Genomic DNA, 26,172 nt, shown 5'->3' with positions numbered 1-26,172 from the left:
GCCCAAACCCGTGCCGTTAATGAATGGAGCTAAGGTATGCACTCAGGCGTAACAGCAAGAGTGTCATAGACTCGAGACTCCACGTTCGTATAACAATGGGAAATAGGTTAAGTCAGAGAATGGGAAATAGGTTAAGTCAGAGAATAGACTCGGAACTGTAATTCATGCCTTAACTTAATTTTGATAGGCCGCGTTACCCTGGATGTTACACAGACAAATAATGCCGAAATGTTCGCGTTGTCGTAATAGGTTGTCTTGAAAACCAATGCAGCTTGGAGCATTTATCTTAAGCAGGAACACTAACTTATGCAACTTGAGCCTGGACCTTACCAATTTCAGGCTATTCTCAATTCCTGTTCATACCAATTCTTAGTCATGTTGATTTTATTGCTAAGAAAATCTCTAAAAACATTGGACTTCTTAGACGCTCTGCTAAACCTTACCTCCCTACTCCGACATTTAAAATGCTCAGTTCCACCATGATCTTGCCATTGTTTGATTACTGCAGCGTTGTGTGGTCTAGTTGTTCTAGCAATAGTGAGAGACTTGTCAAACTTCACAATAGACTTGCCAGGTTGATTCTAAATGCCCATCTAAGAACACATATTGCTGATTTACACGAGGCGCTCTCATGGATTCCGATTTACCAACGCTGGCAAAATACTAGAATGTGTGAGGTTTATAAATGTCTTAACTAACTGCACATTACCTCAGCTCTCGTTTCACGCCCCCAACTCATTCATTTGGTACTCGTGCGATCTCCAATGGTTCATTATCTTTGTCCTTCCAGCCCAAGACTAATGCCGGCAAACGAACTTTCCTTCACTTGGGGAGAGTAGGTTGGAACAATTTGGCTAATTCACAAAGAAATGCCAAATCTCTGTTTGAACTTAAATCTCCTTTGTAATAAAAAGCATTCCCATATTCACCATTTTAGTGTTTTGATCATACCTTGTGTTTGTGTTTTGGTCATCTTGGTACTCATTTTTACATTTTCTTTTCACTTCATACAATGCATTTTCTTTTACAATATTTTTTTTGTAATGTATTATATTTTCTGTGTGCTATGTTCAGTGGTGTTTGGGATAATACTCATACCGTTTGTGTTGCTAGAACTATGGATTTTTATCACATCGATTCCATTTTATGATCTAATTTGCTTTTATATACACATTTAGGTTTTTTGAGTTTTTTTTGTTGGTTTGGTTTAACGCTACATTGATGGTTTCTATATTTTATTTAAGTTGTCTGTATATTTTTAATCTTTAGTGTACTGTATGTGTTTTTACTTTAATTTAATTGTATTTGTAATCAGGGCCCTTAAGAATAGCAGTGTTAAACTGAGAAGGCTACCCTGTTGAAATAAAACTAATAATAGTAATAATAATAATAAGGATATTGCCTAATCCACAATTTTTGCTGAAGATGTACGTGTATATAGGACACGCACAGCTTGTCCGAAACTGGCATAATCATGAGCCTGCGCCTTGCCGATTAAATAGGCGTGCTAATTTAACTAAGGGCCTTTGGTCATAACGAAATGAACTGAACACAGTGAGCCGTTGGATATTGTGGACAAACACAATGGCCCTTGGACGTATGGGATTAACCCAGTGGGCCCTCGGACATAGCCTTTTGAGCCCATTCTCTCGAAGGGCTAAGGGTGAGATGGGAGGAAACTGAAATATCCATTGGGCCCAATGACGAAATGGACCAGGCATAGTGAACTTACAGACAAATTGGCCGGATACTTTGGTCCTGCTCAGTGGCAAGGCATGATGGCCCGTGAACGTAAACGGGCCGGCGAATGTGAGGCCTCGGATATATATAAACTCAGGCCGGACATGCTGGGCCCCAAACGTTTTCGGACATTGTGGCCAATGTGGGCCATGTGGACGTAGGCCTGGTGAGCTGTTGCACACTACAAACGTGCTTACAGATGGACCCACCGTTAAGGTCTACGTTGGCACTGAAGGTTGATTAAAAAGACTGAACTTGAGCACAAGTAGGCCGCTTTTGGAGGTTTCTTATTACTAGCATGCATAATAAATGCGTTTATTTTGAGCCACACGTGAGTTCATAATCGACTTTCTGACAGAATGCCAAATTTAATTTCAGTCGAATCTTCTTAGTTCTGTGATCGAATACAAACTACATTTCAGTGCTGGCATAACTTAAACCACTTTTTATGGCACCATGCTTAAACTGTTACACAATATATTCTCATGAAGTATGTGTACCGGCCAGAAGGTCATGTAGTCTTTCTTGTCAGTCGTGGTTTGATCGACCCTGGCCGCGGCACGCACGAATTCTTAACTGCCTAATCGCCGCTCTCGTGTCCGTCTTCAACTGAATCTTCTTCGTGTTTCTCCTAATTGTGTTTGAATGTGAAAAACATCAACTGCTGCAGGCGTTCCCTGAGTTCGTTCGCCTGGATCTTTCCCTGGCTGGATAAACCTACGATGTCTTCAACCTCGTGCTGGACAAAAGGCGGTGCGTTGTCCAACAGGGATTCCAACAGGCCTCTGGCAGCGCTGATTACGTTGAACTTGGCGTTTAGTCCGTAACACGTGGAGTTGACGCACGGCACCAGACCGGTGTCGCTGTCAACTGTGGAGAAGACATTCACATAGTAGGTAACTCTATCGGTATCTTTTAAAGATCAAATTACGTTTGAGATTTTTAAATGTAGGCCTACGTTTGTTTAACCAAACTTATCAGAATGATCCACCCTGACAGACATCGTGACTCTAATTTTTAAAGAGTTAATTAATATGAATTTTCTTTGATCACGCACTATTCAAACGTAAAATGTTAACGTTTTCTCTAAAAGAGCCTCGCGGATCCACCCCAACGACATTTTCTCCGATGTTATCACAGTGCAATGTTTAAAATGGAGCCTTGAGCAAGGTAAGGCGAAAGACTGTGTGCCGCCTGTGGGGTGGGGTTTGGGTTATGCTTAACCTTTGAATTAATGGAAATGATCTGGGTTAGGGTAAGAAACAAGCATTCAATTTTTGTGGTAGTTTTAGAGAGAGCAAAATGAATCGAAATTTTCAGAGATCAGGATTTTGTAAGGGTTTCAGAGAAAGGGAGAGTTAATGCACAGAGTTAGTGTGAGGATTCTTGGCTGTTTCGGCTAGCAGCCGTTGATTTTGTACATAATTTGTTCGAATGTTGAATTCAGCTTGTTACTTTGATGAAATGTTTTTATAATACTCATCTCTAACATGAGCAAAGTCTGTTTATCTGAAAGCCGATACAGTGCATTTGTGTCCTGACAAACGTATCTGTAGTTTTCTAGCATCTAACTGAGTAACGAGTAGATTCGGTTAGTAGATGGTGCTGGGGCTATAGAGAATTTGGTATGGTTGAAGTCGGGTTGAGAAATCGAGAGTTGTGGGGTAAGGTTAGGTAAAAAATTAGGTTGGATAAGTGAGAATTTAACGGATGTGGTTACTCGGATTAAAGGTATAAGAATCGAAAAGTGGGTGCACTTAGAGGTAGGTTGAAACATGAATTTAACGGGGTTAGGGCTAGTTAAGGAATCAGATATTTAAAGCTCGACGGCTGTCAACTTCAATGAGGAATGTCGGGTCAAAATATTCCACTCAGCCCCTTAAGTTCTTTGAGCGGTGCTCCACAACTCACCTATGTTACTTCTTCCCGATTGGGTGTCGACCCTTACGTTGCAATCAGCATGCCTCTGGCATGATAGTTCTTGGGCCGACACGTCATCCAGATCGATAAGCTTGAGTCTGCCATGCACAAGCGTAAACTGGCGGGTCTTAAAATCCCACACGGCCAGGGAGCCCAAAGGCGAATGCTCCAGGTAATGAAGAAGATCGGCCACGTCGATGCTCATCTGTGAGAATGAAAATAAAAAATATTTAATACTTGTTACTCAATATCCTATCGTAAAGTGCAGGAGGGATTTCTGACATACATATATATATATTTTAGGATGGAAACAAACAGTTCGTTCAAGGCCATTAAAATGCCTGAGCTCACAAATTTCAGAAGAAATACACTGGCCTAGACATCGAATCCAACTTTGAATGCGCATGCACTTTATCAGTGACGACACTATCAGTAGCAAGATTTTGGACTCGCAGCTGTTTTCAAAAGTTGGTAGTGTTATCCAGTAAGTTAATTGCGCTCGGTATATTCGTTGTTAAAGTCGCTCCGTCCACTTTGAATCAAGAATTAGTAATGAAAGCTCACATCCAGACTTTCATTTCTTGAAATTCGCTAATTGCTTGTAATGTGATTCAGGAAAACGTGGGAAGGGATTAATTACCCTTGAGCGAAGATCCTCCTTGCCTCAGGCTCAGACCAAAATATTGATGCTCACATCTTGATTTGTATACCCAAGGACCACAGTGAGCTGCATGCTGCAATGCAGAAATTTGCTTACAGCTGAAGGAATCTAATTACTGCTTAGCCAACAGTTTACTTGTTACAAAGTAACAAACACTAACCTGCGAGGCAACTTACATCTAGACGTTTATCCCATGGTAACAGCCTCAAGATGCTTCCAGCTGTCCTCTCCCCAATCTCATACACCGATATCACTCCACGACTTCCCATTGCTGTGTCGTTACTCCGAATACATATACCCAGGCCCTAGGAACACAATTAAACCTTGGGAGTGTCGGGAAAACGTAAAGCCTGGACTAAGAGTCTAAATATCAATATGGCAATAGGCCTAGCTTCTCAGATAATTTTCTTCATAACATTTCTCCAAAAAGCTTACTTCTTAAAATATACCTGCTCTTTTCCTACTTATAGAAATATTTGTAAAGTTCATTTTTGCTTCAGTCAGAGGCTTTTTTTAAGTATGGTGCACGTCAATGACAACTGCCGTTGTCCAATGTTGTCGCTGTGCTGTCATCGTCAGTGACGGATCTAATGTGCATACGTGTACCTTCACTATGTTTGGATGATTTAATTGCATTGTCAGTGCCATCTCCTTCACCAGTTTGTAATTGGCGTGGACGTAGCAGTCAGACTTCCTTTTGTACTTGTTTTGGCGGCGGCAGGCCTTGATGTCTTCCACTTTGTCGGTGACCATCTTCAGGGCGACGGATCGACCCCGGTACACCCCGCGATAGACTTCCTTGGTAACGCCCCTACCCAGGTGCTTCTTCTTGTCGATCGTGTCGATGTTGTGACACGCGAGAAGCTCGGGGAGAGACCCGCTGCAGATGCCGTTGATCTCGTCAAGAAGGTCCGACTTGAGTAGTCGCAGCAGCTCCTCTCGCCAATCCAACGCGCAGCGGTCCGGCCGCAGTATGACGGGGATCTCCCCCCGCGAGGCTCTTTGTGGCGGGTCTTTGTCTGGTAGACAGAGACGGTCAGTTCGTGCACAATGAATACTAAGGGTAGTAGTGTTAGTCCAACTGCACTTCCTGTTAGTACTATTTGACCACACTGTCTACCAGGAAACTTCATGTTATACTGATATCAGATCTGGAAAGAAAGAAATTTATATCAGACTGGGAAAAAAGACCTGTGCACATTAACTAAACACTGTATTTGTATTACAATTCGCAGTTTTAAAGAATAATTTCACCGACCAAACGCTTCGATCCCTCGGTTCCGACTTTCCTCTGAAGAATAAGCCTCTTAAGTTCATCTTTTAACTGCAACTTATTTTACCAATACATGTAGGTGGTTCTGCCACCATTTGCCGTCATCACCAGGTGGAATTTAAATACGGCCATTGGGCACATCACTGGCTTGTTTCCAGATAAAGGAAACTTGCAAAGGCGAACCACCCTTTTGGGGAATTTTACAGTAGCCAACGTGTAAAGAGTTTGGGTCATCCTTGCTCCAATGTCACCATTATGCAAGTCAATCTGAGCGCTGCATCACCAAAAATCAACGACCAACATTTTTATTCCGAAACGGGTACCTTTCTGATTGAGTTCAGGAAGCATAGGATAACCGAAATGTACAAAGCTGTGGCAAGTTGAGGGAATTTCGAGGATGGTCAACATATGTTCCAAAGAGTCACGCACACCAGGCCTATTCTACAGTGGAGAGGCAGTATACTAAAAAAACATACACGTAAAAAACAAATATGCACTCACCACATTCCTTTGTCATTTCAAAGAACTGAAAACGGACGTGCACTCCATGGCCATTTTACCCTCAATATGCCGCAAACAGGATAGGTCGTTGTGTTCTTCAGGAAGAGTGAGGTCGTAATAATGCACGGTTTGTTTGTAGTACGAAGGTCGTGCCGTGCAAGCTCTAAGCACACACATGCCGACCTAACCTGCCCATGATCAATGACACAAACTGTCCGACTGAATATTAGAATACAGACATGTCTACATGTTTATCGAGTAACATTTATAATCATAGCAGGCAATGACTTTTCGTGTACAGGTGATTCTACGGGTTGCAACCTCGCGCAACGGGGTAAGCATCAAGCCTCCTTCCGCCGTTGCAATCGCTAGGCGCGATGCGTGGGCATTTAGGAAGGAGGACTTTAATCCTCCATGGGCAGGTTTTACCATCGTTCTGGAATGAATACTCGACTGTCCCTTTTCCTGTCTTTCTTTCTGGTATAAGAAACTTGTCCAGGCCTGGCCAGCCAATCGTGGCGGCCTTGTGAAGATGGATTGATTTTCAAAGAATCCGATTTTCCAAGGTAAAGAGCGCTGTAACCGAAAAGTCTGAGCGTTATATCCCAAAAAGCTTTGTAAACGGGAGCACTACAAGCAACCACATAAAAAATACACAGTGAATGGGCGTGCAGTTGGGGAAATGAAAATAGAGCGTTAGATCGGTATAGTAAGTATGGTATAGAGCGTTGTATCAGGGAGCGCTGGAACAGTAATCTACTGTATCTGCACTGTGACCATTTTCCGGCCACAAGTTGTATGTACAGTACATGTACATTGCACAAGCACATTTACTGTACACCAACCTATTTGATCGTGGCCTTGAGCAAGGATGGGTGGTGGGCATGGGCAGCACGTACACAGTTAAGTGCCTGGTAACTTTATAAACAGTGGGCGGTTTGTGGTTTCACTGGCCCTATTATGAGGCCTGGCTAATGGCATAAGCTAATTGGTCGTAAAGTGTTTATTAGATTAACCAAACCGCAGGGGAGGACTCCTTCAGAGGGCTCACGGCATTTGCACGGCTTTTTGTCTCACCTCAGGAGGTCACGACCAGGAGCATTTTCACCGTATTTTCACATGGTAAACGACCGTGAAATCGCCGTGAAAAAAATTTTTTCACGGTGAAACTGCGAATTCACAACGAATTCACGGTGTTCAAATTCATAGTGATATATAATCCTACACAATATTTCTCACGTGACATGGCCTGAACAGTTTAGACAATTTTCCCCTTAATTTCTCACACTTCTCCCAACATGTACGCGTACATGGAGGCCCCCTTTCATTTTTACACATAATTTACACGTATTTCAGACGCTCTGTTTATTTTGGACAAGAAACTTAGTACATGTACATGTCTTCTCTGGAAGTGGTGAGGAAGAAATTCCTTGAAAAATCTGAGGGAAGCATTTCTCTTTGAACAGAACAACACAAACAGATTCTAGCCCACAAATTTGCATAAAAATGTGTGGAGAAACTGGCTTAGGGATGAACGCATCACGTACGCTGCAACAGGACAAAAGGCATCTGCCGCTACATGCACATGTACCGGTATATCTACAAATACATGTACATGCTCACATACATATACATGTACACAGAACCACCTGGATGTACATGTGTACAAACACATGTAGTTTTGAAAATGGGTTCTGCCATGCGTATGTATCCATAGATCTAAATATGGCTTAGTTACAAGTATTTTCTCCTTTTTTCTGTTCCTGATATTTCATGGTGGGGGTGTGATATTAAAATCACGATAATATTTGGAAAATTTTGCTATAATGATGATGGACAGAGCATACATGTACTGTCCAAAACGTTGAGTACCACCGGTTCTTTTCAGAACCCCATATGGTAAAAAGCGATATATATCCATGGTGCTACCGCAAACCTATCTACAGTACGGTAGTTTACTTGTTATTATAACCAGTTCAATTATCTGTCTTACATTTTAATAATTTTGTTTTCAACACAAGAAGTCGATGCCAAAAAAACCAAGCACAATGACAGTTGAAAAATCAAATCTCCTTCAAAAAACTCAATTACACTGGGAAACCAAAATGAAATCCCACTGTACAAAGAACGGGCAAAAGGCACATAGATTGTATGCAATAATGTACTTTTTAGGGAAAAGATGTATCGCTTGATAAAATTTCCAAAGTCAGATGTAGGTCACTTTTAGTTTTTAAATCTTGATGTACCAGTACAGCTTTTACATTAAAAAAAAAGGGCCAATGCTCCTTTCTATCTTGCTATCTTGCGGTGAAAAGTTCTACTGGGTCACAATCATGTTATTTTACTACAAATTTCCTTGTACAAAAATAAAACATTTCAGGCTAAACTATCGATATAGGGGGAGAAAACAACAATACAAATTAGAGGATGCCACTCAAAGAGATGATGACAATATTCAATATGCAACAAGTCAACTTGGTCCCAAGTCAACTCGGTCCCAAGTTATCTCGGTCCCAAATCAACTCGGTCCCAATTCGACTCCGTCCAAAATCAACTCGGTCCCATTTAGGGGTTGCAACTGGGAAGGCTACTTTTCAAGCAAGGCGTTAATAGACTAGAATCTTTCAGGCTTCATTATATATAATTTTTGGTCTTCACTTTTATTACGTTCAGTAATAAAGAAACCGATGATGAAAGAGACGCAACATCGTTTGAAAGGGAAGCCTTTCATGGTTTAATACATCAAATTATCATGACTCGCAGCGCAAATCCGAATTACATACATGTTCATGAATTACATTAGTTACACATAATGCATATAACAAACAGGAAATAACACACAGTAGAAAATACATGTACGTGTTTAAAATCATTCAAAATTACAAACTACATTTAGCATCGAATTGTTTCATTTTACAAGAACTGATACAAATCCAATTATCAATGGACATATAAAAAGACTGGAAATCGATAACAGTTTTTTCAATCTGATACCGTACGTGAAAAGCAAAGACAGAAATCTTTTCCTTTCTCCCCGATTCTTCCAAACTGCAAACAGAAATTTTATTTCAACCCTGAGCTGAAGTCCAACGAAGATGCTATTCTTTATCACGCACCGCCCTGCAGACATTGCCAATGTCACTGGGCATCTTGTGAGCGAAGTGGTAAATGGGCGAAGGGACTATATCTGACCATGTACCACCCAATGAAATAATTAATGTCTGTTGATAATAATGATCTCCGACATACATTTTCTCATAGTCATAAGGAACCAAGTTGGCTCGGGACCGAGTTGACCGGTACCCAACAACACACACACACCTGACATGCCTGAGGATGAGTCGACTTGTTTAACGGACAATTTGTCTTTTCATAACGGTCAGACATTAGGCTAAAAATTTGCCACTAAACTAAAAAAATTAACAAAAGCATGGCTTTTTACTACACACCCTTTATGCTCGGTTTATCAAGAATGGTTTACACAAACAATACCATGAAACATGGAAGGAAAAGTGTGAAATTTCTCATTCTAGGAATTGGCCCACATCCTACGTGTGATACTAACGTTTTCTTCTCGCAATCTTTCCGATATCGGAAATGACAAGCAAGCACTGCTGCAAGCAGGTTGACACCAAGGTTGATAAAAGTAATCTCAAAGGAAACTTGAGAGGGCCTAGTATCAACATACATGTAATTCCAGAATTGTGAGGCACTCACTGCGTGCCTCACAGATGCAACTTTACATTGCTTTGTAACACTATGGGATTCTGAATGTGCCCGTTTACTCTGTCTAAAGCTGCATTTTCAATCAAATCTTTCCCCCAAAAGCCATCCACACTAACATGACTAAAAAATAACTCATTAACCTATGGCCGCGATGGTTTGATTGTCTATGCGGTATTTGGGGCAAAATTCAGACCTTTTACTTACGTTCTTGCCTTTCTTTAACAAACAATCATGTCCGAATTGAACAGAAGACTGGTTCCTATTACATACATATCCTGCCCTTCGAACATACAGTATTAAGTTGTATGCAATACCCTAACAGGCACGACAAGAGAACATTTTTCTCCCCAGACACTTTGATCTTTGCCAATTTTTTTAACCTTTGACAGGGATTCTGCTGGTATGAAAACATCAAGCCCCCCCCTCCACTGTCCCGTGTAGAGTGTACCTCCCAGTTCTGGGAGTATGCCACGACGTTTGGAACCGTGCCACGTTAGGCCAATGAAAGTTGATCACAAGGTGCTCGTCAGCCACTCCTGGAAAAGTGATGAGGGTTTTTCATCATCTTTCATCAGCAAATTTCTCCAGAAATTTGACAAGGAATTTTCCTTAAAGTTCATCACACTCACAGTGTGCATAAAGGTTGAACTCATTTCAAAGGCTCTTGTCTTGACTGTGAAAAAGGATTTGAATTGCATAGAGAATAGAATTTTAAAAGTCAACAGGACAAACAACTGTAATTTATTGACAAAAAAAGACATACATTCCTTTTTAATGCATGAGTCGACGGCAAGAATCACTGTGGCTTTGGAAAACTCGCGGTACCACTTCATTGGATGATCCAAAGCAAATCCGGATGTGGTATTTGAACAGTGTCGATTTCAACTGCTGCCAACTGATGCATATCACCTCGGGCGCATGCAATGTGCCAGTTTCCTGCCACGCACCAAGCGCCATCATATGCAAAATCTGTTTTAGCCCATTCCAGCAACAGCGCGCTGATTGTCTATCAAAATTGACTCTTCCCTTTTTTCTGTTGGTGACTCAAATGTACGCGGACTGGCGTACCACACGTACATGTGTTTTTCAAAAAAATGCCTCTACTCCCTCAATTTATCATTGCATTCTATACGTACAAAGACACACAACTGTGACCAATTTGTACAAATAAATGCATTTCCAAAACAAGTGCATTTGACGTATTGGCAAAGATGTCAATTCAATACAATAGTGCTAGTGTTCAGTTTTTAGACTGACGATCTTCATAATCTTGACGCTGTTTTTTAAAAAAATGAAGGGTGAACTTTTTTGATGTGGGCCAAATTTGCACGTGGGTGCTGACGTGAGGAGAACTGTGAAATCAGATGTGGCTTTAGGCACATCAGGAAAAAGATGAACTTTTTGATGCAGGCTGAAAATTCCATTCGGGCAGTGACGAGAACCATGAAATCAACTTTCAGCAGCCTTAGTTAGGGTAGTAGGCATGTAGGGTAGGCACGGTAGGTAGGATTACGACATCGGTTTCCAGTCAACTCGGACCCAAGTTCACCTGATCCCATGACATAGGCCTAGCGTTATAGCTAGTAGGCCTAATACTATAGTAGTACATTGGCCTAGCGCTAGGCTCAACTCAAGTCAAAGTGGGAAGCGACTTAATACTAGCTCGTGAAACCTGGTGCGCTACTTTTTTCAGTAGCTGGGGTGACAAATGATTCATGAAGAGGGGACAATGCAATACACCATTTAAGACATTTCAAAAACGCGAATTCATTACGTCGCTTCGATAGCTTAGTTGGTAGTGATTTGAACTACAGATCTATAGACCCTGGTTCGAATCCGACCCATTTATGCTATTCATTTTCTAATTTTATCATTGTGTTTGGGATTTCCTTTTTCAATTGATGCAGAAACAGAGTCCAAGCATGATCCCTCTAAGAGTCTTGAGAAAAATAGCAGACCAGGTTTCACGGGTTAGTATCTAGTCATTTCCAGTCAGGTGTAGGCCTGTTACGCCCCAACTATTGCATCAGTCCCAACTATAGTTGAGCCCGTCCCAACTAGAGTGTTACAGTTGGGCCGGCCCAACTACAGCAGAGAGGTCCTGTGTGCATGATGTGCCCAGCATATGCCAAAGTCATATTGTTTACAAATGACATGAAATGTCATGTCATTGGTCATAGGGCTAAGTGCCACATTTTTGATGAATTGTGTCAAGTGTGAGACACATTGACTTAGATAATGTTGAGACATTTCCCCCAGACATTGGTCAACAATAGTTGGGCCAGCCCAACTGCAGCACTACATTTGGGACTGTCCCAACTATAGTTGGGACTTACGCTATAGTTGGGGCGTAACAGGCCTACGCTCGTACTTTCGTCAGTTGAACTTGGAGTTGGAGACGTACGCCAGGCCCCACTCAGTTATGTCAGTACTACTAAAAGTACTAGTACTGCTAGGCCTAATCTCACCTGCTCAATTTGTTCATGTTTTACCGGAATCTTTCCCCACATCGACTGAGTACATACAAATACGGTACTATGGCATGTACATGTAGGCTACATGTAATCATTCATATTCATCAAATAGCTGCTGAGTGCTGGCACGGTCACGGTCCGCCTCACGGTCCAGTCCACGTACTATGACATCATTATTACCGTGAAGTACCATACCATACCAGCTGCATGAGTAATATCTGCAAGCAGAAGGTACACGTACTACGTAGATAGTCGACTGTGCTCTTCGTAATACTCGTACTGTACATGTATGTACATGTACACTGGGTACACGACATTCACGGATGAATACCTACTTTGATTCGATTCTACACACTGTTCAATTCTGTTCACAACTGCCCCAATATTATACTGTAGGGTCATTTCGATTCCTTGATATGTCGACAAAATAGAAGCTGATTAAATAGAGTCGATTCATGTCCGCAAAAAAAGTTTTTAACCCGTTTGTGCATTTCAAGCGGTGTGTCCTTTGATAAAGCTTAACCTTTCCCTTTCCTCTCATAGAAAGAAATGTAAGAATTGTCTTCCTTGTAACAAAAAAGCGAAAAAGCTCAAAAATTATTGCAGCAACACTTTACATGTTGCCAATGCTGCAATGATTTTTTTCTGAGACATCTTGCAATGCTGAAATGATTTTTTTCTGAGACATGTTTTTTTCAGCAACTTTCGGTGTCCTCTTCTCCGATGTATGAAACCTTTGCTGACAATAGACGTGACGTAGCCAAGGCCTTTTTCCAATACTCAACTTTGTCTCCGTCTCAGGCTTCGTCCCCGAAACCAATCCCCGATTGTGGGCCTGAAGTGTTGAAATCAAAATGGATTACGTTAGTTTTTTGCTCTCTTGCTTCTTATATGATGTTTTATGGCACTATTAGACTAATTAGTGCGCGTACAGCTTCAAAGTCAGGTAGTACAAAAAAAGTTGAAGCCTGAACGGAGCTGAAGTTGAGTATTGGAAAACTGCCCAAATCAGCTTTGAACACGGGTTCAGATTTTATCTGAGGTTGGTACCAGTAATACCATACGCCAAATGCCACACTTGAAGTCTTAGTACTATATAACAATTTTGAGAACGTGAAAGCGGATATGGTGTACTATTAAGGCCATATTACGCAGTGCGGTGAGCGTTGTTGAGCAGCGCGGTGATATATGGTTAGCAGACTTGTAAAGTGTCGTTCCCGCAGTAATATATATCATTTCCAGCTTGGTTTCCAATATTTTGAGGACCAAAAACTAGTTTTTGCCTTCCTCTTCAAGCGTTTCTGATAAAATGCTCGACGACTAAGGAATAACATTCTGGTCTTTTATAATGAGGGCACTGCGTATTAGTTGGATGAGATTTTAACTTCAATTATAATTATTCGTGCATGCAAATAAATGGTCATATTGTTTATGGGGCAAAAAGCGCGGGGGCGACCCATTGAAAATGTACTGCATGGGCATTTGCTTACAGATTTTCCGCTGCTAAACAACAATGAACCTCGTTCCCATGGGTACAATCTTGCCGCGCCATGTTGGTTCCCACCATGCCTTGCGCGATCTAACCCCTGGTGTTGTAAAATTTAAATATCCCATATTTGGGAGATTTAAATTAGAACTGTGATAAAATTTGTTTGCGCGTAATGCAGATTTATGTATGTGTGGCATGCACGAGGGTAGGAGGGCACGAGAGTGTAGCTTAAAAGAGAAATACGTGTGTGCGATTCACTTTACGTTATGTATATTCATCCTAAATAGCCAGTCAGCGTTATTTTTGTGTTCTATACGACCAGGGGCTAGTGAAGGAACGTGCAAGCAGCCCATGGTGTTGAGCTTACAGAAGCTGACTCCCGCAATTAAACACTGTCCAGTTCGAAAGTGTTTCGTCACTTCAGTTAAAACGACGCCCACTGCATATGCACCGCACATATAGAGTTAAATACAATGATAGTACTGTACGCTGACTGCCGTTTATACGTGGAACCATGGAACCGGAAGTTAGCACGCAACTTCAGCGATCGCCCAACAGGAGCCTGCAAATCGTGGCGCGCCCACCTTTGTGACGAAGTCACTTACGAAGCGGGTAGAGCCTGAAAGTAAAAGGTCAAGCAGCGAGTTTCCGGAACCTTTCCGCGGTCGGCCTGTGGGAATTTTACGTTGTTCGTCCTATCGCGTACGATAATTTTTTGAATATTGAAATTTCACCTCTGTCTTCCTCCAGTTATATTTAGGAAAAGTCACCTGAAGATGGGTAAAACGAATTTTATTAACGTGCAGCATTCAGGCACACCGGCGTGCGGGACACGCGCCTGGTGTCCACGAATCAGATCTCCAGCTAGGCGAATAGTTCCACTGCCTTGTGGATGGGTCGGGAGAATCAAAGGCTAAAGGAGTTAACCTCTACAGATAATCCGGAGTGAGCCCCTGAGGCGGTTTGCTGGCATACTTGTCACTTTCCGGCAGCCCCGGCATCCTGCCGTGCACGTTCCCAGCTGTCTTGACCCTGTCTTGCCACTGAACCCGGACGCGACAGGACGAGAGAGTGAGACCGACTTTGCGTAAATCCAACTCACGCGCAAGTCACGACATCAACCCACCCACCCCTTCCACGCCCTATGGCGATGGGCGAGCGGCGAAGCAGTAGGTGCGGATACACACTGGGAGCTGTAGTCGCAAACCTGCACACGGCGGCTCAGGATATCAGGTCGCTCTCTACTGGACCCCGAAGCAGAAGTGGAGTTCGGCAGCCCCCCTGAGTGACCAGGAAGCCCTATTTAGGATCACTCTGCTTGCCTTCCAGCTTGAGGACGGGGCTGGTAAAGGTGCTCTAAAATAGCCTGCCTCACTACAACCTGGCCAGCATACCGCGTCTGGCGGGATCCCTTTCATGTGGTCGAAATCAGAAAGGAAAGAAATTGTTGGTACTCCTTCTAGCATCTTGGAATATCTAAACCAAGGCAGAAAGACCAGAGAAAAGACTTCTCTTGTGGCCAGAGACTAGCCCTTTACAAAGTCGACATCGCATGTCTAAGTAAACCCTGCTTTCCAGACAAAGGCCAGCTGAGAGAGATTGACGACTATACCCTTTTTTAACTGGAATGAATGAGGTTGTGAAGAGCGACGTACGTGAGGCCCGCGTGGCTTTGCCATCAAAACCCAACATCTGAAGAAACTAGCCAGCATTCCAGAAGGTCTCAGTGACCCCCTTAATAAAATGCAACTCCCCCTGGGCAGGGGAGTAGCGCCACATTTATCAGTGCCCATACGCTCCTACTCCGCGATGACTAATCCCGAAGAAACCAAGGACAAGTTCTACGCAGGACTAGAGACTCTTACTTCTACTGTACCACAGTCAGACTAGCTCATCGTCCTTGGTGACCTCGATGCCCGTATTGGTACAGACCACCAGTCCTGGGACAGAGTCATCGTAAAAACGGAGGGAAATGCAACAGCAACGGCTTCCTCCTGCTTAGGATCTGTGCCAAACACAACACAATCACAATCTGCCACCAACACTATGTTCCGCCTTATAGCCTCAACAAGAGGTCATAGATGCACCCGTTCTAGGCATTGGCATCTCATTGACTACATCATCGCTAGGGCAAAGGACAGGCCAGACGTGCGGGTTACCAAGGCGGTGTGTCGTTTAGACTGTTGGACGGGTTATCATCCCATCATCTTTCTAAAATGAACCTCCACATACAGCCCAAGAAAAGGCCATAGGGGCAGAGAGTTGCCAAGAAATTTGACTTCCCAAAACTGAAATGCAGAAGAGCTCGCGGCACTTCTTGACATTACACTAGCTCTGACTCCCAGCCCAGTTCTGACATCGAAAAAGAGTGGGAATCCTTCGAAACTACAGTCCACTCAGCCGCCCTCCAGGTCCTTGGCCTAGCAACCAGAACTACCAGGACTGGTTCTGCGAAAATGATGTCCAAGCCCAGACGCTGGTGGAAGAAAAATGTCAGTCCCTGCCAACCAGAGTGACCCTGCTTGAACAGCAACGTAGTCTGCCTGCAGCAGGCACAAAACGGTCCCAACCGATCTTCCATCAATGCGGAATGTTGGCTCAGGAGCAAGGCCGATGAGATCCAAGGCTTTGCCGACTTACACAACACCAAGAGGTTCCACGATGCCCTGAAGTCAATATGGACTACCGTCATTCGGCTTATTACCCCCTGCTTAGTGCAGATGAGAAAACTCTGCTTACTGACAAAAACCAGATCATCAAGAGGTGGGGAGAACATTTCGACAACGTGCTGAATCGGCCGGCGTCCATAAACGACAAAGCCATCGCACGCCTCCCCCAGGTGCCAGTTAGCCCAGACCGTGACATCCCCCCCTTAGTGGAAGAGTAAAGCCTTCAAGCATAATGTCTTCCGGGAAAGCGCCCCAACCCTGACGCCATCCCCACCGAAGTATTCAACTCAGGTGGCCTAGCTCTCCTCGCCCACCACAGTGACCTCTGCCAGTCGATGTTGCAACAGGAACAACTTCCCCACGATTTCAGAGATGCTTCCATTGTTTACATAGACAAGCGTAAATGGAATCGCCAATTCTATGACAACTACCACGGGATCTCTCTCCTGTCTATCGCCGGCCAGATCCTTGCCCGCGTACTGCTCAACAGTCTCCTGGAGCACCTGGAGCAATTATCCCCGAGAGCCAGTGTGACTTCCGCTTAGGCCGTAGGACCACGGACAAGGTGTTCGCCGCCCGCCAACTCCAGGAGAGAGCATGGAGAAGCAACAAGACCTGTACATCACCTTTGTTGACCTGACCAAAGCCTTTGACAGGGTCAGTAGAGAGGGGCTCTGGAAATCATGGGGAAGTTTGGATGCCCTCACAATTGTCCGCCAATTTCACGACGGCATGATGGCCTGTGTGCTGGACAACGGTGAGGCAACTAACGCTTTGCCTGTGACAAACGGAGTCAAGCAGGGCTGTGTTCGTACCCCTACACTGTTCAGCATGATGTGCTCGGCAATGCTGACTGACGCCTTCAGGGACAGCAACCCTAGCGTCCACATCAAGCACATGTTCGATGACAAGCTGTTCAACCTCAAGAGCCTGCAGGCCGTCACGAGGGTAAAGGAGACTGTGATCAGAGAAGCTTGTATTCGCCGACGACTGCACCCTTAACGCTTCGAGTGCGCACGAGTTGCAATTGGAGATGGACGGCTTCTAAGATCTTTCTGCGACAGTTTTGGTCCTACAATCAGTACAAAGAAGACTGAAGTGATGTTTTAGCCTGCCCCTGGCAACCAGCAACACGAACTGTACATCACAGTGAAGGGACGGAAACTCCAGGCCGCTGACAACTTCTTCAACCTGGGCAGTATTCTTTCTTGCTCCACCAGCGTCGATGCCGAGGTCAGTATAATCGCATCTCCAAAGCAAGCAGCGCCTTTGGGAGACTCAGAAACTCCGGGAGAGGAGAGGAATCACACTTTCCACGAAGATTAAAGTCTACCATACAGTTGTGCTCATCACTCTCCTGTACGGCTGCGAAACCCGTACCCTCTACCGACGGCATGAACGACAGTTAAAGTTGTTCCATCTTCGCTGCCTCCGCAACCTCCTCCACCGCTGGCAGGACAAGATTCCCGACACGGAGGTCTTAAAACAGGCTGGAATCCCTAGTATAATCTGCACGGCACAGATCTGCTGGGCTGGCCACGCATGCGCCTGATACCAGCATCCCGAAACAGCTCGTCTACGGGAAGCTGTGAAAAGGAAACCGCTCAGCTGGGGGGCAGAAGTTTCAAGGACAGTCCGAAAGTCGCTATCAAAGTATACGTTTAACATCAGCGTTGAATCCTAGGAAATCCTCGCCGCCAACCGCCCGGCGCGGCTCATCCGCCAGGATGCACGCTGTAACAGTTAATACCTGAGCTCCACGTGCCGGCATACCACGCACACTTTTCAAATTCTTTTAACTCCCTTTTGGTTGGGTGCACTCTGCAGGTATATAAGACTGCCGCGCACAGTTCTTCATGTATTTTAGGTTTTCGGAAGTGACTAATGGGTAAATGTTTGGCAGGATATTTCTCTTTTGGGTCAGATAATTTTCAGTTAATTTAATTTCTTAAAAACTCATGAAAACAAATTGCACATTGCTAAAATTTGTGCACGTTCCTATCCAAGAGTTCCCAAGCGAGCTATCAGAAATCAACTTTCAGGCTACTCACCGCGCTGCGTAACGTGGCCTTGATAGTACACCGTAGTATGCATACGCATGTGGAATGATCAGGTTCCTGGAAAGCGTGACGCGCACGCAAGTAGGGCGAGGGCAGCGTGTTTGTGTCAGAATCTGCACTGCGCAATATATGACATATGTATGTACATATCGGAAAGATTGCGAGAAGAAAACGTTAGAATCACACGTAGGATGTCGGCCCGAATTTTGTGCCAGTTTCTGCCTGGTGTAGGATGTGGGCCAGTTCCTAGAATAAGAAATTTCACACTTTTCCTTCCCTGTTTCATGGTATTGTTTGTGTAAACCATTCTTGATAAAACCGAGCATAAAGGGCGTGTAGTAAAAAGCCATGCTTTTGTTTACTTTTTTTTAGTTTAGTGGCAAATTTTTAGCCTAACGTCTGACCGTTAGGCCAGCCTATATCATGTAGGCCTATGCTATACCCACTGCCTTCTGTGGCATTGCTTTTGATCACTGAAGTGTTATTGCCGACTCTGCATCATATGAAAAGACAAATCGTCCGTCAATGTCCGTCAAACAAGTCGACTCATCCTCAGGCATATCAGGTGGGTGTGTGTTGTTGGGTACCGGTCAACTCGGTCCGTACCCAACTCGGTCCCGAGCCAACTTGGTTCCTATGACTATGAGAAAATGTATGTCGGGGATCATTATTAACAACAGACATTAATTATTTCATTGGGTGGTACATGGTCAGATATAGTCCCTTCGCCCATTTACCACTTCGCTCACAAGATGCCCACTGACATTGGCAATGTCTGCAGGGCGGTGCGTGATAAAGAATAGCATCTTCGTTGGACTTCAGCTCAAGGTTGAAATAAAATTTCTGTTTGCAGTTTGAAAGAATCGGGGAGAAAGGAAAAGACTTCTGTCTTTGCTTTTCACATACGGTATCAGATTGAGAAAAATTGTTATCGATTTCCAGTCTTTTTATATGTCCATTGATAATTGGATTTGTATCAGTTCTTGTAAAATGAAACAATTCGATGCTAAATGTAGTTTGTAATTTTGAATGGTTTTAAACACGTACATGTATTTTCTACTGTGTGTTATTTCCTGTTTGTTATATTCATTATGTGTAACTAATGTAATTCATGTACATGTATGCAATTCGGATTTGCGCTGCGAGTCATGATAATTTGATGTATTAAACCATGAAAGGCTTCCCTTTCAAATGATGTTGCGTCTCTTTCATCCTCGGTTTCTTTATTACTGAACATAATAAAAGCGAAGACCAAAAATTATATATAATGAAGCCTGAAAGAATCTAGTCTATCAACGCCTTGCTTGAAAAGTAGCCTTCCCAGTTGCAACCCCTAAATGGGACCGAGTTGATTTTGGACGGAGTCGAATTGGGACCGAGTTGATTTGGGACCGAGTTGACTTGGGACCAAGTTGACTTGTTGCATATTGAATATTGTCATCATCTCTTTGAGTGGCATCCTCTAATTTGTATTGTTGTTTTCTCCCCCTATATCGATAGTTTAGCCTGAAATGTCTTATTTTTGTACAAGGAAATTTGTAGTAAAATAACATGATTGTGACCCAGTAGAACTTTTCACTGCAAGATAGCTTGCAGTCATTTTGAACTTAAAAAATGAGCATAGGCCGTTTTTTAATGTAAAAGCTGTACTGGTACATCAAGATTTAAAAACTAAAAGTGACCTACATCTGACTCTGGAAAATTTCATCAAGAGAGACACATCTTTTCCCTAAAAAGTACATGTATTGCATACAATCTATGTGGCTTTTGCCTGTTCTTTGTACGGTGGGATTTTATTTTGGTTTCCCACTGTAACTGAGTTTTTTTGAAAGAGATTTGATTTTTCAAGAAACTGTCATTGTGCTTGGTTTTTTTGGCATCGAATTCTTGTGTTGAAAACAAAATTATTGAAATGTACGAAAGATAATTGAACTGGTTATAAATACAAGTAAACTACCGTACTGTAGATAGGTTTGCGGTAGCACCATGGATATATATCGCTTTTTAGCATATGGGGTTCTGAAAAGAACCGGTGGTACTCAACGTTTCGGACAGTACATGTATGCTCTGTCCATCATCATTATAGCAAAATTTTCCAAATATTATCGTGATTTTAAAATCACACCCCCACCATGAAATATCAGGAACAGAAAAAAGGAGAAAATACTTGTAACTAAGCCATGTTTAGATCTATGGATACATACGCATGGCAGAACCCATTTTCAAAACTACATGTGTTTGTACGCATGTACAAGTACATCCAGGTGGTTCTGTGTACATGTATGTGCTACATGTATTTGTAGATACATTTATACCGGTACATGTACCTGTAGATGCCTTTTGTCCTGTTACAGTGTACGTGATGCGTTCATCCCTAAGCCAGTTTCTCCACACATATTTATGCAAATTTGTGGGCTAGAATCTGTTTGTGTTGTTCTGTTCAAAGAGAAATGCTTCCCTCAGATTTTTAAAGGAATTTCTTCCTCACCACTTCCAGAGAAGACATGTACATGTACTAAGTTTCTTGTCCAAAATAAACAGAGCGTCTGAAATACGTATAAAGTATGTGTAAAAATGAAAGAGGGTGCCTCCATGTACGCGTACATGTTGGGAGAAGTGTGAGAAATTAAGGGGAAAATTATCTAAACTGTTCAGGCCATGTCACGTGAGAAATATTGTGTGGGATTACCAAACAGCTGCTTATATTCCACATATATACATGTACATGTATTTTCACCAGCTCCTCATATCAGCTGCCTGTTAATTTGTTTCACTGTACATTTTCTATGTAGTCCACTTACATGTACATGTACATGTATGTACCGGTACTTGTACAATTTTCTTTGCGGGGACGGGGTAATGTCTAGCAGTCCTGTCACTTTGTAATTTTTAGAGGTAAGTTCCTTGTAACACATTGTGAATTTCAGTCTTGTTTCCATTCCTCATTGTCATGATGTGTTCAGTCAACATGGTGGCATACAAGACTTCCCAGTGGAGGAGAACTCTGTTGCTCATTTGGTGCTGCCTGACTGTTCCACTAATGCCCCGGCCGCATTCAGCTGCTGGCACCGGTATGCTGGTTGCTGAAGGATGGTCTGAGAACACCACCAGCAGAGTTGGTGAGTACAGAAAAGACGCAAGTGATCTGACATAACTACCAAATACCGGTATATGATGTAGATAATTTTTAGCCAGTGATTTTTTAATGGGAATCTGATCCTTCTGAATGCAGTGTGACACAACAAAATTGAAATGAAGCTGTTTCTTTCTTTTTTCTGCTAAAGGCTCTTCAGTCAAAATCTAGACTATACATGTAATCCTTTACGGCATGCAGTTTTGTTGCAGTAGTTGAGACAGACTTCACGACTATCAGAAAAGGAAATTCTCATTCCAAGCAAAGAAATCATGGATGCTGTGTTTTGTATTTTCTTCCAAAGCCATGGATTGAGACCCTGAATTCAGAAAAATACTATACAGTGTATGCAAAACAAAAATCACTCTGATTTGACTAACTCATTCCCCAGCCCCCTTCAGTAGAGCAAGTTTGCCAAAAGGATCTGTGAATCTAAAATGAGGTCCTGAGTAGTAGGCCTGCTAAAATTTAAGACCTCTGTCGAAAATTTGAAGCAGCTTTTGTTGATGTACATGTAGTTTTGTTCTGCATGGTTTGGCTTGTTCAGATTTTTTATCCCCAACCTTTGCTGCTAAGAGTATGTTCAGACTCTTCATTTGAAACTTTAATTAATATGGCTTTATCTTTTAACTTTATCTGAAAGTGATATGACAAATCTGGTGTTACATAGAGAGAATTCAGGGAAAAAGAAATACGGTACGGGGTCTCTGTGGTTGACTCACCTTTGCATTTGTTTATGTCATTCTGCTTACTGGTAACGACATCTGAGAACAGGGCACACGTACCGTACATGTATGTGGATATCAATTACATTGTACATGTACATGTAGGAAGAAATTAATTTTGGTTTTTTCCTTTTTGAAAATACTGATTCAATTTGCAGCTCGACATGTACATGTACATATTATTGTTCACAGGTTGAAAACGGTAGCAAGAGAGGTCAGGTGGCACTCTTTACAATAGTAAATGGTACCTCATGCACTTTGTGTGCAGAATGTGCCCATTGAACTCTTTTGTACCACTTCATACTTTGTGTGCAATGGACATGCATTTGTGTTTTTTTCTCCCTTTGTTTCCAGTTCGGATCTCCCCCCCCCAATTTTTCCCCCCAAACAACTTTTAACTTTGCACTGTCAAAGTAGGGTAGGTCAGGAAACAAGAAGCTCAGGAATAGTACATGTATATGTACTTTTGTTTTTTCTTCGTTGCGTTTGTCCCGTGCAAGAACTTTGAATAACAGTGACTTCATGCCAAACCCAGTCAAAACCAATTTACTGCACAGGCATATGACACCTTCGATTTATAAAGAATTGTAACACATGAACAGAAGACTGGTCGTTCCTGTGCCCAGGCTACCACATTTCTTCAGTGCTGTCACTGGAATTGTACAATGTACAACTGGTGTCTTGTAGATCCAATTCCACCGGACCCCGCATCAGGTTTGCACTGCTTCAGCTACGATTTCAGATGGGTTACGTGTACGTGGACGAGAGGAGGCCAGAATGACAGCGTGACTTCCACCGACATCCTCATGTACAGAGAAACAAATAGGTAACTTTGCAAATTTTTTGACCTGTTGAAGCAGAAGGGTTCATCTAAAAACAAAAAACTTGTTTACAACACGATACATGTACATGTTCATATATGTATCACGATATATGGGTTGTGACACAATACATATTGCGATACGCAAAATGTGACATGCAACATTAACAAAATGAAAACCAACACAGCTGAATTGAAAAATGTCCTTGCTGTATATTTCCCACATACATTTGCATGTACCTGTACTCGAGCTAAGTAGACTCAAAGATGCGCATGGAGATTTTCATTGAGTTTGTTATTATATGTCCAGAGCTAATAGCTCCGTGGTACATGTATGTGAAACAGAAGTTTCAGCATTAAAGTGAGTCACATACATGTAAGCACAGACCTGAGTATATTGTGATTTCAAGATCAGTGTACATGTACCCGGTAACAATGAGATGTGCTGCCTAAAATGACACCACAGTTTTGCTTACGTGTGTTAAAAATCGGATTCGCATGAAAACCAACAAGCCATCACAGTAGCCCTTTAAAATAGCAACACATGTGAAAATGAGTTGTATTGGGACTCACATGTGTGTTTCAAGGCTTGCACATGTACATGTACATGTATTTAAAAATACCGGTAACGGCATTGCGTGTACGAGTACCTTACAAGTATCCTTTTAATTTTGGATAGTTTTGATGGCTCGAATAACTTCCTAGCTCAGTGTGCCTCAGTGTTATTAAACATGTTAAAGTACGGGTACAGAAAATGAATAAGGATAACTACTCAACACAGGATTTAAGGGCAGGCCAGGGTAGACGCTTTGACACTTGGACAGAGTGGGACATCTTCCTTCCGCATGCTTTTGTGGAATTATGGTTCATGGCGACTCTGAACAGGGAGTTGTGGGGAAGAACTTGCCACAGGAAATCAAACCTTGGCGATCTGCCAGTTCCAAATAAAACAGCAGGGCAGCATAGCCAGCCTGTGGTCCAGAGTTTACACAGGTGCATGCACATGTATTCACCGGTCTTTTTGCAGAAGACCTCCTGAATTATCCGAAATCGGCCACACTGCTTCAAGCCAAGATTTTTTTTTTACATGTACCTGTATGTACAATGTACATGTAACTTTCAAGGGTCATCAAGGCTCATGATCAAGGCTCATGTGTCTTTCTCATCTTTTGTGAAATCCTCCCAAATTTTCTGGTGAATTTGGAAAGGTCTTAGAAGAGATATTAAAGGGTTAATTCATGTTGTGTTCCACACGTTGTGGAACACAAGAAGAACAACACACTACTAGTTCTTGTCAATAAAACAGTCAGAAAGGACTCCCATGGTACTTTGTTTATTTTGGTTCCTTTTTTTTCTTTTAGAATTAAATATATACCTCATATTGGTCTTCAATTTATCTCAGTTATTGTTGCTAATGTGTTGTTGACACCTACCATAAGTTTTGGAAAATGAACCACCCCGTGTACAAATGTATAAGACACAGTATGCAAAATCGGCAAATTAAGGTTTAAAATCAGCATACATGTACAAGCTAACATGTATGCGTATACATGTAAGTCACGCCACAGTGCTGATGATCCAGCCATGAAGATGCTGAAGCAACGGTACAGTGCGTCAGTGGTTATGTACAGTCCTAATAAATGTAAGAAAAGTATGAACGAATGTCGCCCTAAAAAAGTCATTTTTATATTGTCAAATTTAATGTTTATTGCGGGCTGGATGATTTTCCTGTGTGCGTGGGCCGTGCGTCAGCTCTTGCCCGTTTTTCCCCAAGCGGCCAGTAAAAGTTATGCGGTCAGGGACATACATGCCATGAACAATGATATCTTGGCAACTCCAAGTCAGGTAAATCTAAAGATTGTTTACATCTTGTAGACCAACTATTTCTTGCCAAAAGAATAGGCTTCTTTGTAAAGGAAAAAGACCTCTGTAACTGTCCACAACATGACATCTGGTTATCTCAAAGTTTTTGTGACGCCAATCAAAAAACACTGCCAAATTGCTTCAAAAAAGAAAAATCTGCCACGATACCTTGGTTTGAGTCATCACAATGGAACTGCTCGTGTTTCATGCATGCATGTTGCACGCGGCACATGCACTGCACATCACCACTGCGACCACGACAAACCCAGTTTTCAGGCTGGCCTGAATGCTGCCGCAGACCCTTTTGTGGACAGTCCAATCACTGACACTTTCCAAGAACCACGTGACCACAGGAAGTGTTGTCATCAGAAAGCCCAAGTGAAAAACCCCGAAATTCTGTGGCATGTCAAGCTGAACACGATCAGCGAAAAGACGGAAGATGTGCCACTCAAAGGCACACCACTGAAGTGGTTGGTTTTCTTTTAATGGTAGAAAGAATTCTCTAGGAAACAACAATAAAAAAAATCTTAGTAAAATTATTATTTGTCTGCCAAAAAAGTACACCATGAGAATGAATAAAAAGTGGGGAAATAATCACCAAAAATGTTGCCACAGCAGAGCAAGTCAAGTTTAGGATAACGTACACATTTCATGTATGTGTTTCATGACTCCGTGACTCAGAGAATTCTGTTAATAACTCAAAATCCGGACAACTCAAATTTTTGTTTATTTTCCAAGATTCAAGTTAGTAGATGTAAATGGCAATCAATGAAAACTTGAGTACCACCAGCACGTGGTACGCATTGCCCGGCCACGGTTTTTGTGACTGATTTTATCCTTCAAAGTTTGCCGTGCCGTCTGCAGGCCTTGCTCAAACTTTTTTTCCTTGCTAGTCCACTGGGCTAGTTCAATGGATATTTTACTAGCCCGTTTTAGAGTTTTACTAGCTTGTTTATAAAAAAAATGTTTATGTTATCAGCTTACCAATGCAGAATTTGTCATTTCGGAAAATAAAAGGCTCATGGTATAAATAAATAAAGAGACATGTATGTCAGTTAAAAGTCACTGGAGTCACTGGTCACGGAGCCAGGATCAAAATCATCTCTTTGCTCCATTTT

At 42.5% G+C, this 26,172-nt stretch overlaps 3 protein-coding genes across 5 annotated transcripts in view; 2 read left to right on the top strand and 1 right to left on the bottom strand.

Moving 5' to 3' along the window:
* Positions 1-2,072: 2,072 nt before the first annotated feature.
* Positions 2,073-6,979, bottom strand: LOC147797186 (extracellular tyrosine-protein kinase PKDCC-like). Its single transcript, XM_087143909.1, has 5 exons — positions 6,096-6,979; positions 4,928-5,340; positions 4,498-4,626; positions 3,652-3,865; positions 2,073-2,610 (listed from the first exon to the last, which is right to left on the bottom strand). The coding sequence occupies exons 1-5, from the start codon at positions 6,109-6,111 to the stop codon at positions 2,372-2,374; spliced, it is 1,011 nt and encodes a 336-aa protein (XP_087000035.1). The 5' UTR covers positions 6,112-6,979; the 3' UTR covers positions 2,073-2,371.
* LOC147797184 (uncharacterized) overlaps positions 2,491-26,172 on the top strand; it is a 37,995-nt gene continuing 14,313 nt past the window's right edge. Inside the window, exons 1-4 of one of the 3 annotated variants that reach the window (XM_087143886.1) lie at positions 2,491-2,632; positions 2,834-2,910; positions 21,477-21,632; positions 23,059-23,197. In XM_087143886.1, coding sequence (XP_087000012.1) covers positions 21,482-21,632; positions 23,059-23,197 — 290 coding nt within the window. In that variant the 5' untranslated portion in view covers positions 2,491-2,632; positions 2,834-2,910; positions 21,477-21,481. Of the gene's footprint in view, positions 2,633-2,833; positions 2,911-18,814; positions 19,079-21,476; positions 21,633-23,058; positions 23,198-26,172 lie in introns of those variants that run through there. The other 2 variants (XM_087143885.1, XM_087143884.1) reach the window with 2 other exon arrangements.
* LOC147797185 (uncharacterized) lies at positions 17,051-17,779 on the top strand. Its single transcript, XM_087144325.1, has 2 exons — positions 17,051-17,401; positions 17,582-17,779. Exons 1-2 carry the CDS (start codon positions 17,051-17,053, stop codon positions 17,777-17,779), a joined length of 549 nt encoding a protein of 182 aa, XP_087000451.1.

This window comes from Acanthaster planci, linkage group LG12 (assembly GCF_054643075.1).
Source record: "Acanthaster planci isolate LZ-2023a linkage group LG12, COTS_SCS, whole genome shotgun sequence".
In the NCBI taxonomy this organism is placed as follows: Eukaryota; Metazoa; Echinodermata; class Asteroidea; order Valvatida; family Acanthasteridae; genus Acanthaster; species Acanthaster planci.
The sequence above is the reverse complement of the archived record's forward strand: the minus strand, read 5'-3'. Positions and strand labels throughout refer to the sequence as shown.

Bases quoted from the DNA above. Each gene is read 5' to 3' on its own strand.
- LOC147797186 (XM_087143909.1), bottom strand. The intron at 4,627-4,927 runs GTACACGTATGC...TTGTGTTCCTAG, and splicing joins ATCATCCAAACATAGTGAAG to GGCCTGGGTATATGTATTCG. The intron at 2,611-3,651 runs GTGAGTTGTGGA...TCTTCTCCACAG, and splicing joins ATCGGGAAGAAGTAACATAG to TTGACAGCGACACCGGTCTG.
- LOC147797185 (XM_087144325.1), top strand. From the start codon at position 17,051: ATGGAGAAGCAACAAGACCTGTACATCACCTTTGTTGACCTGACCAAA. The intron at 17,402-17,581 runs GTAAAGGAGACT...CCTGGCAACCAG, and splicing joins GCCTGCAGGCCGTCACGAGG to CAACACGAACTGTACATCAC.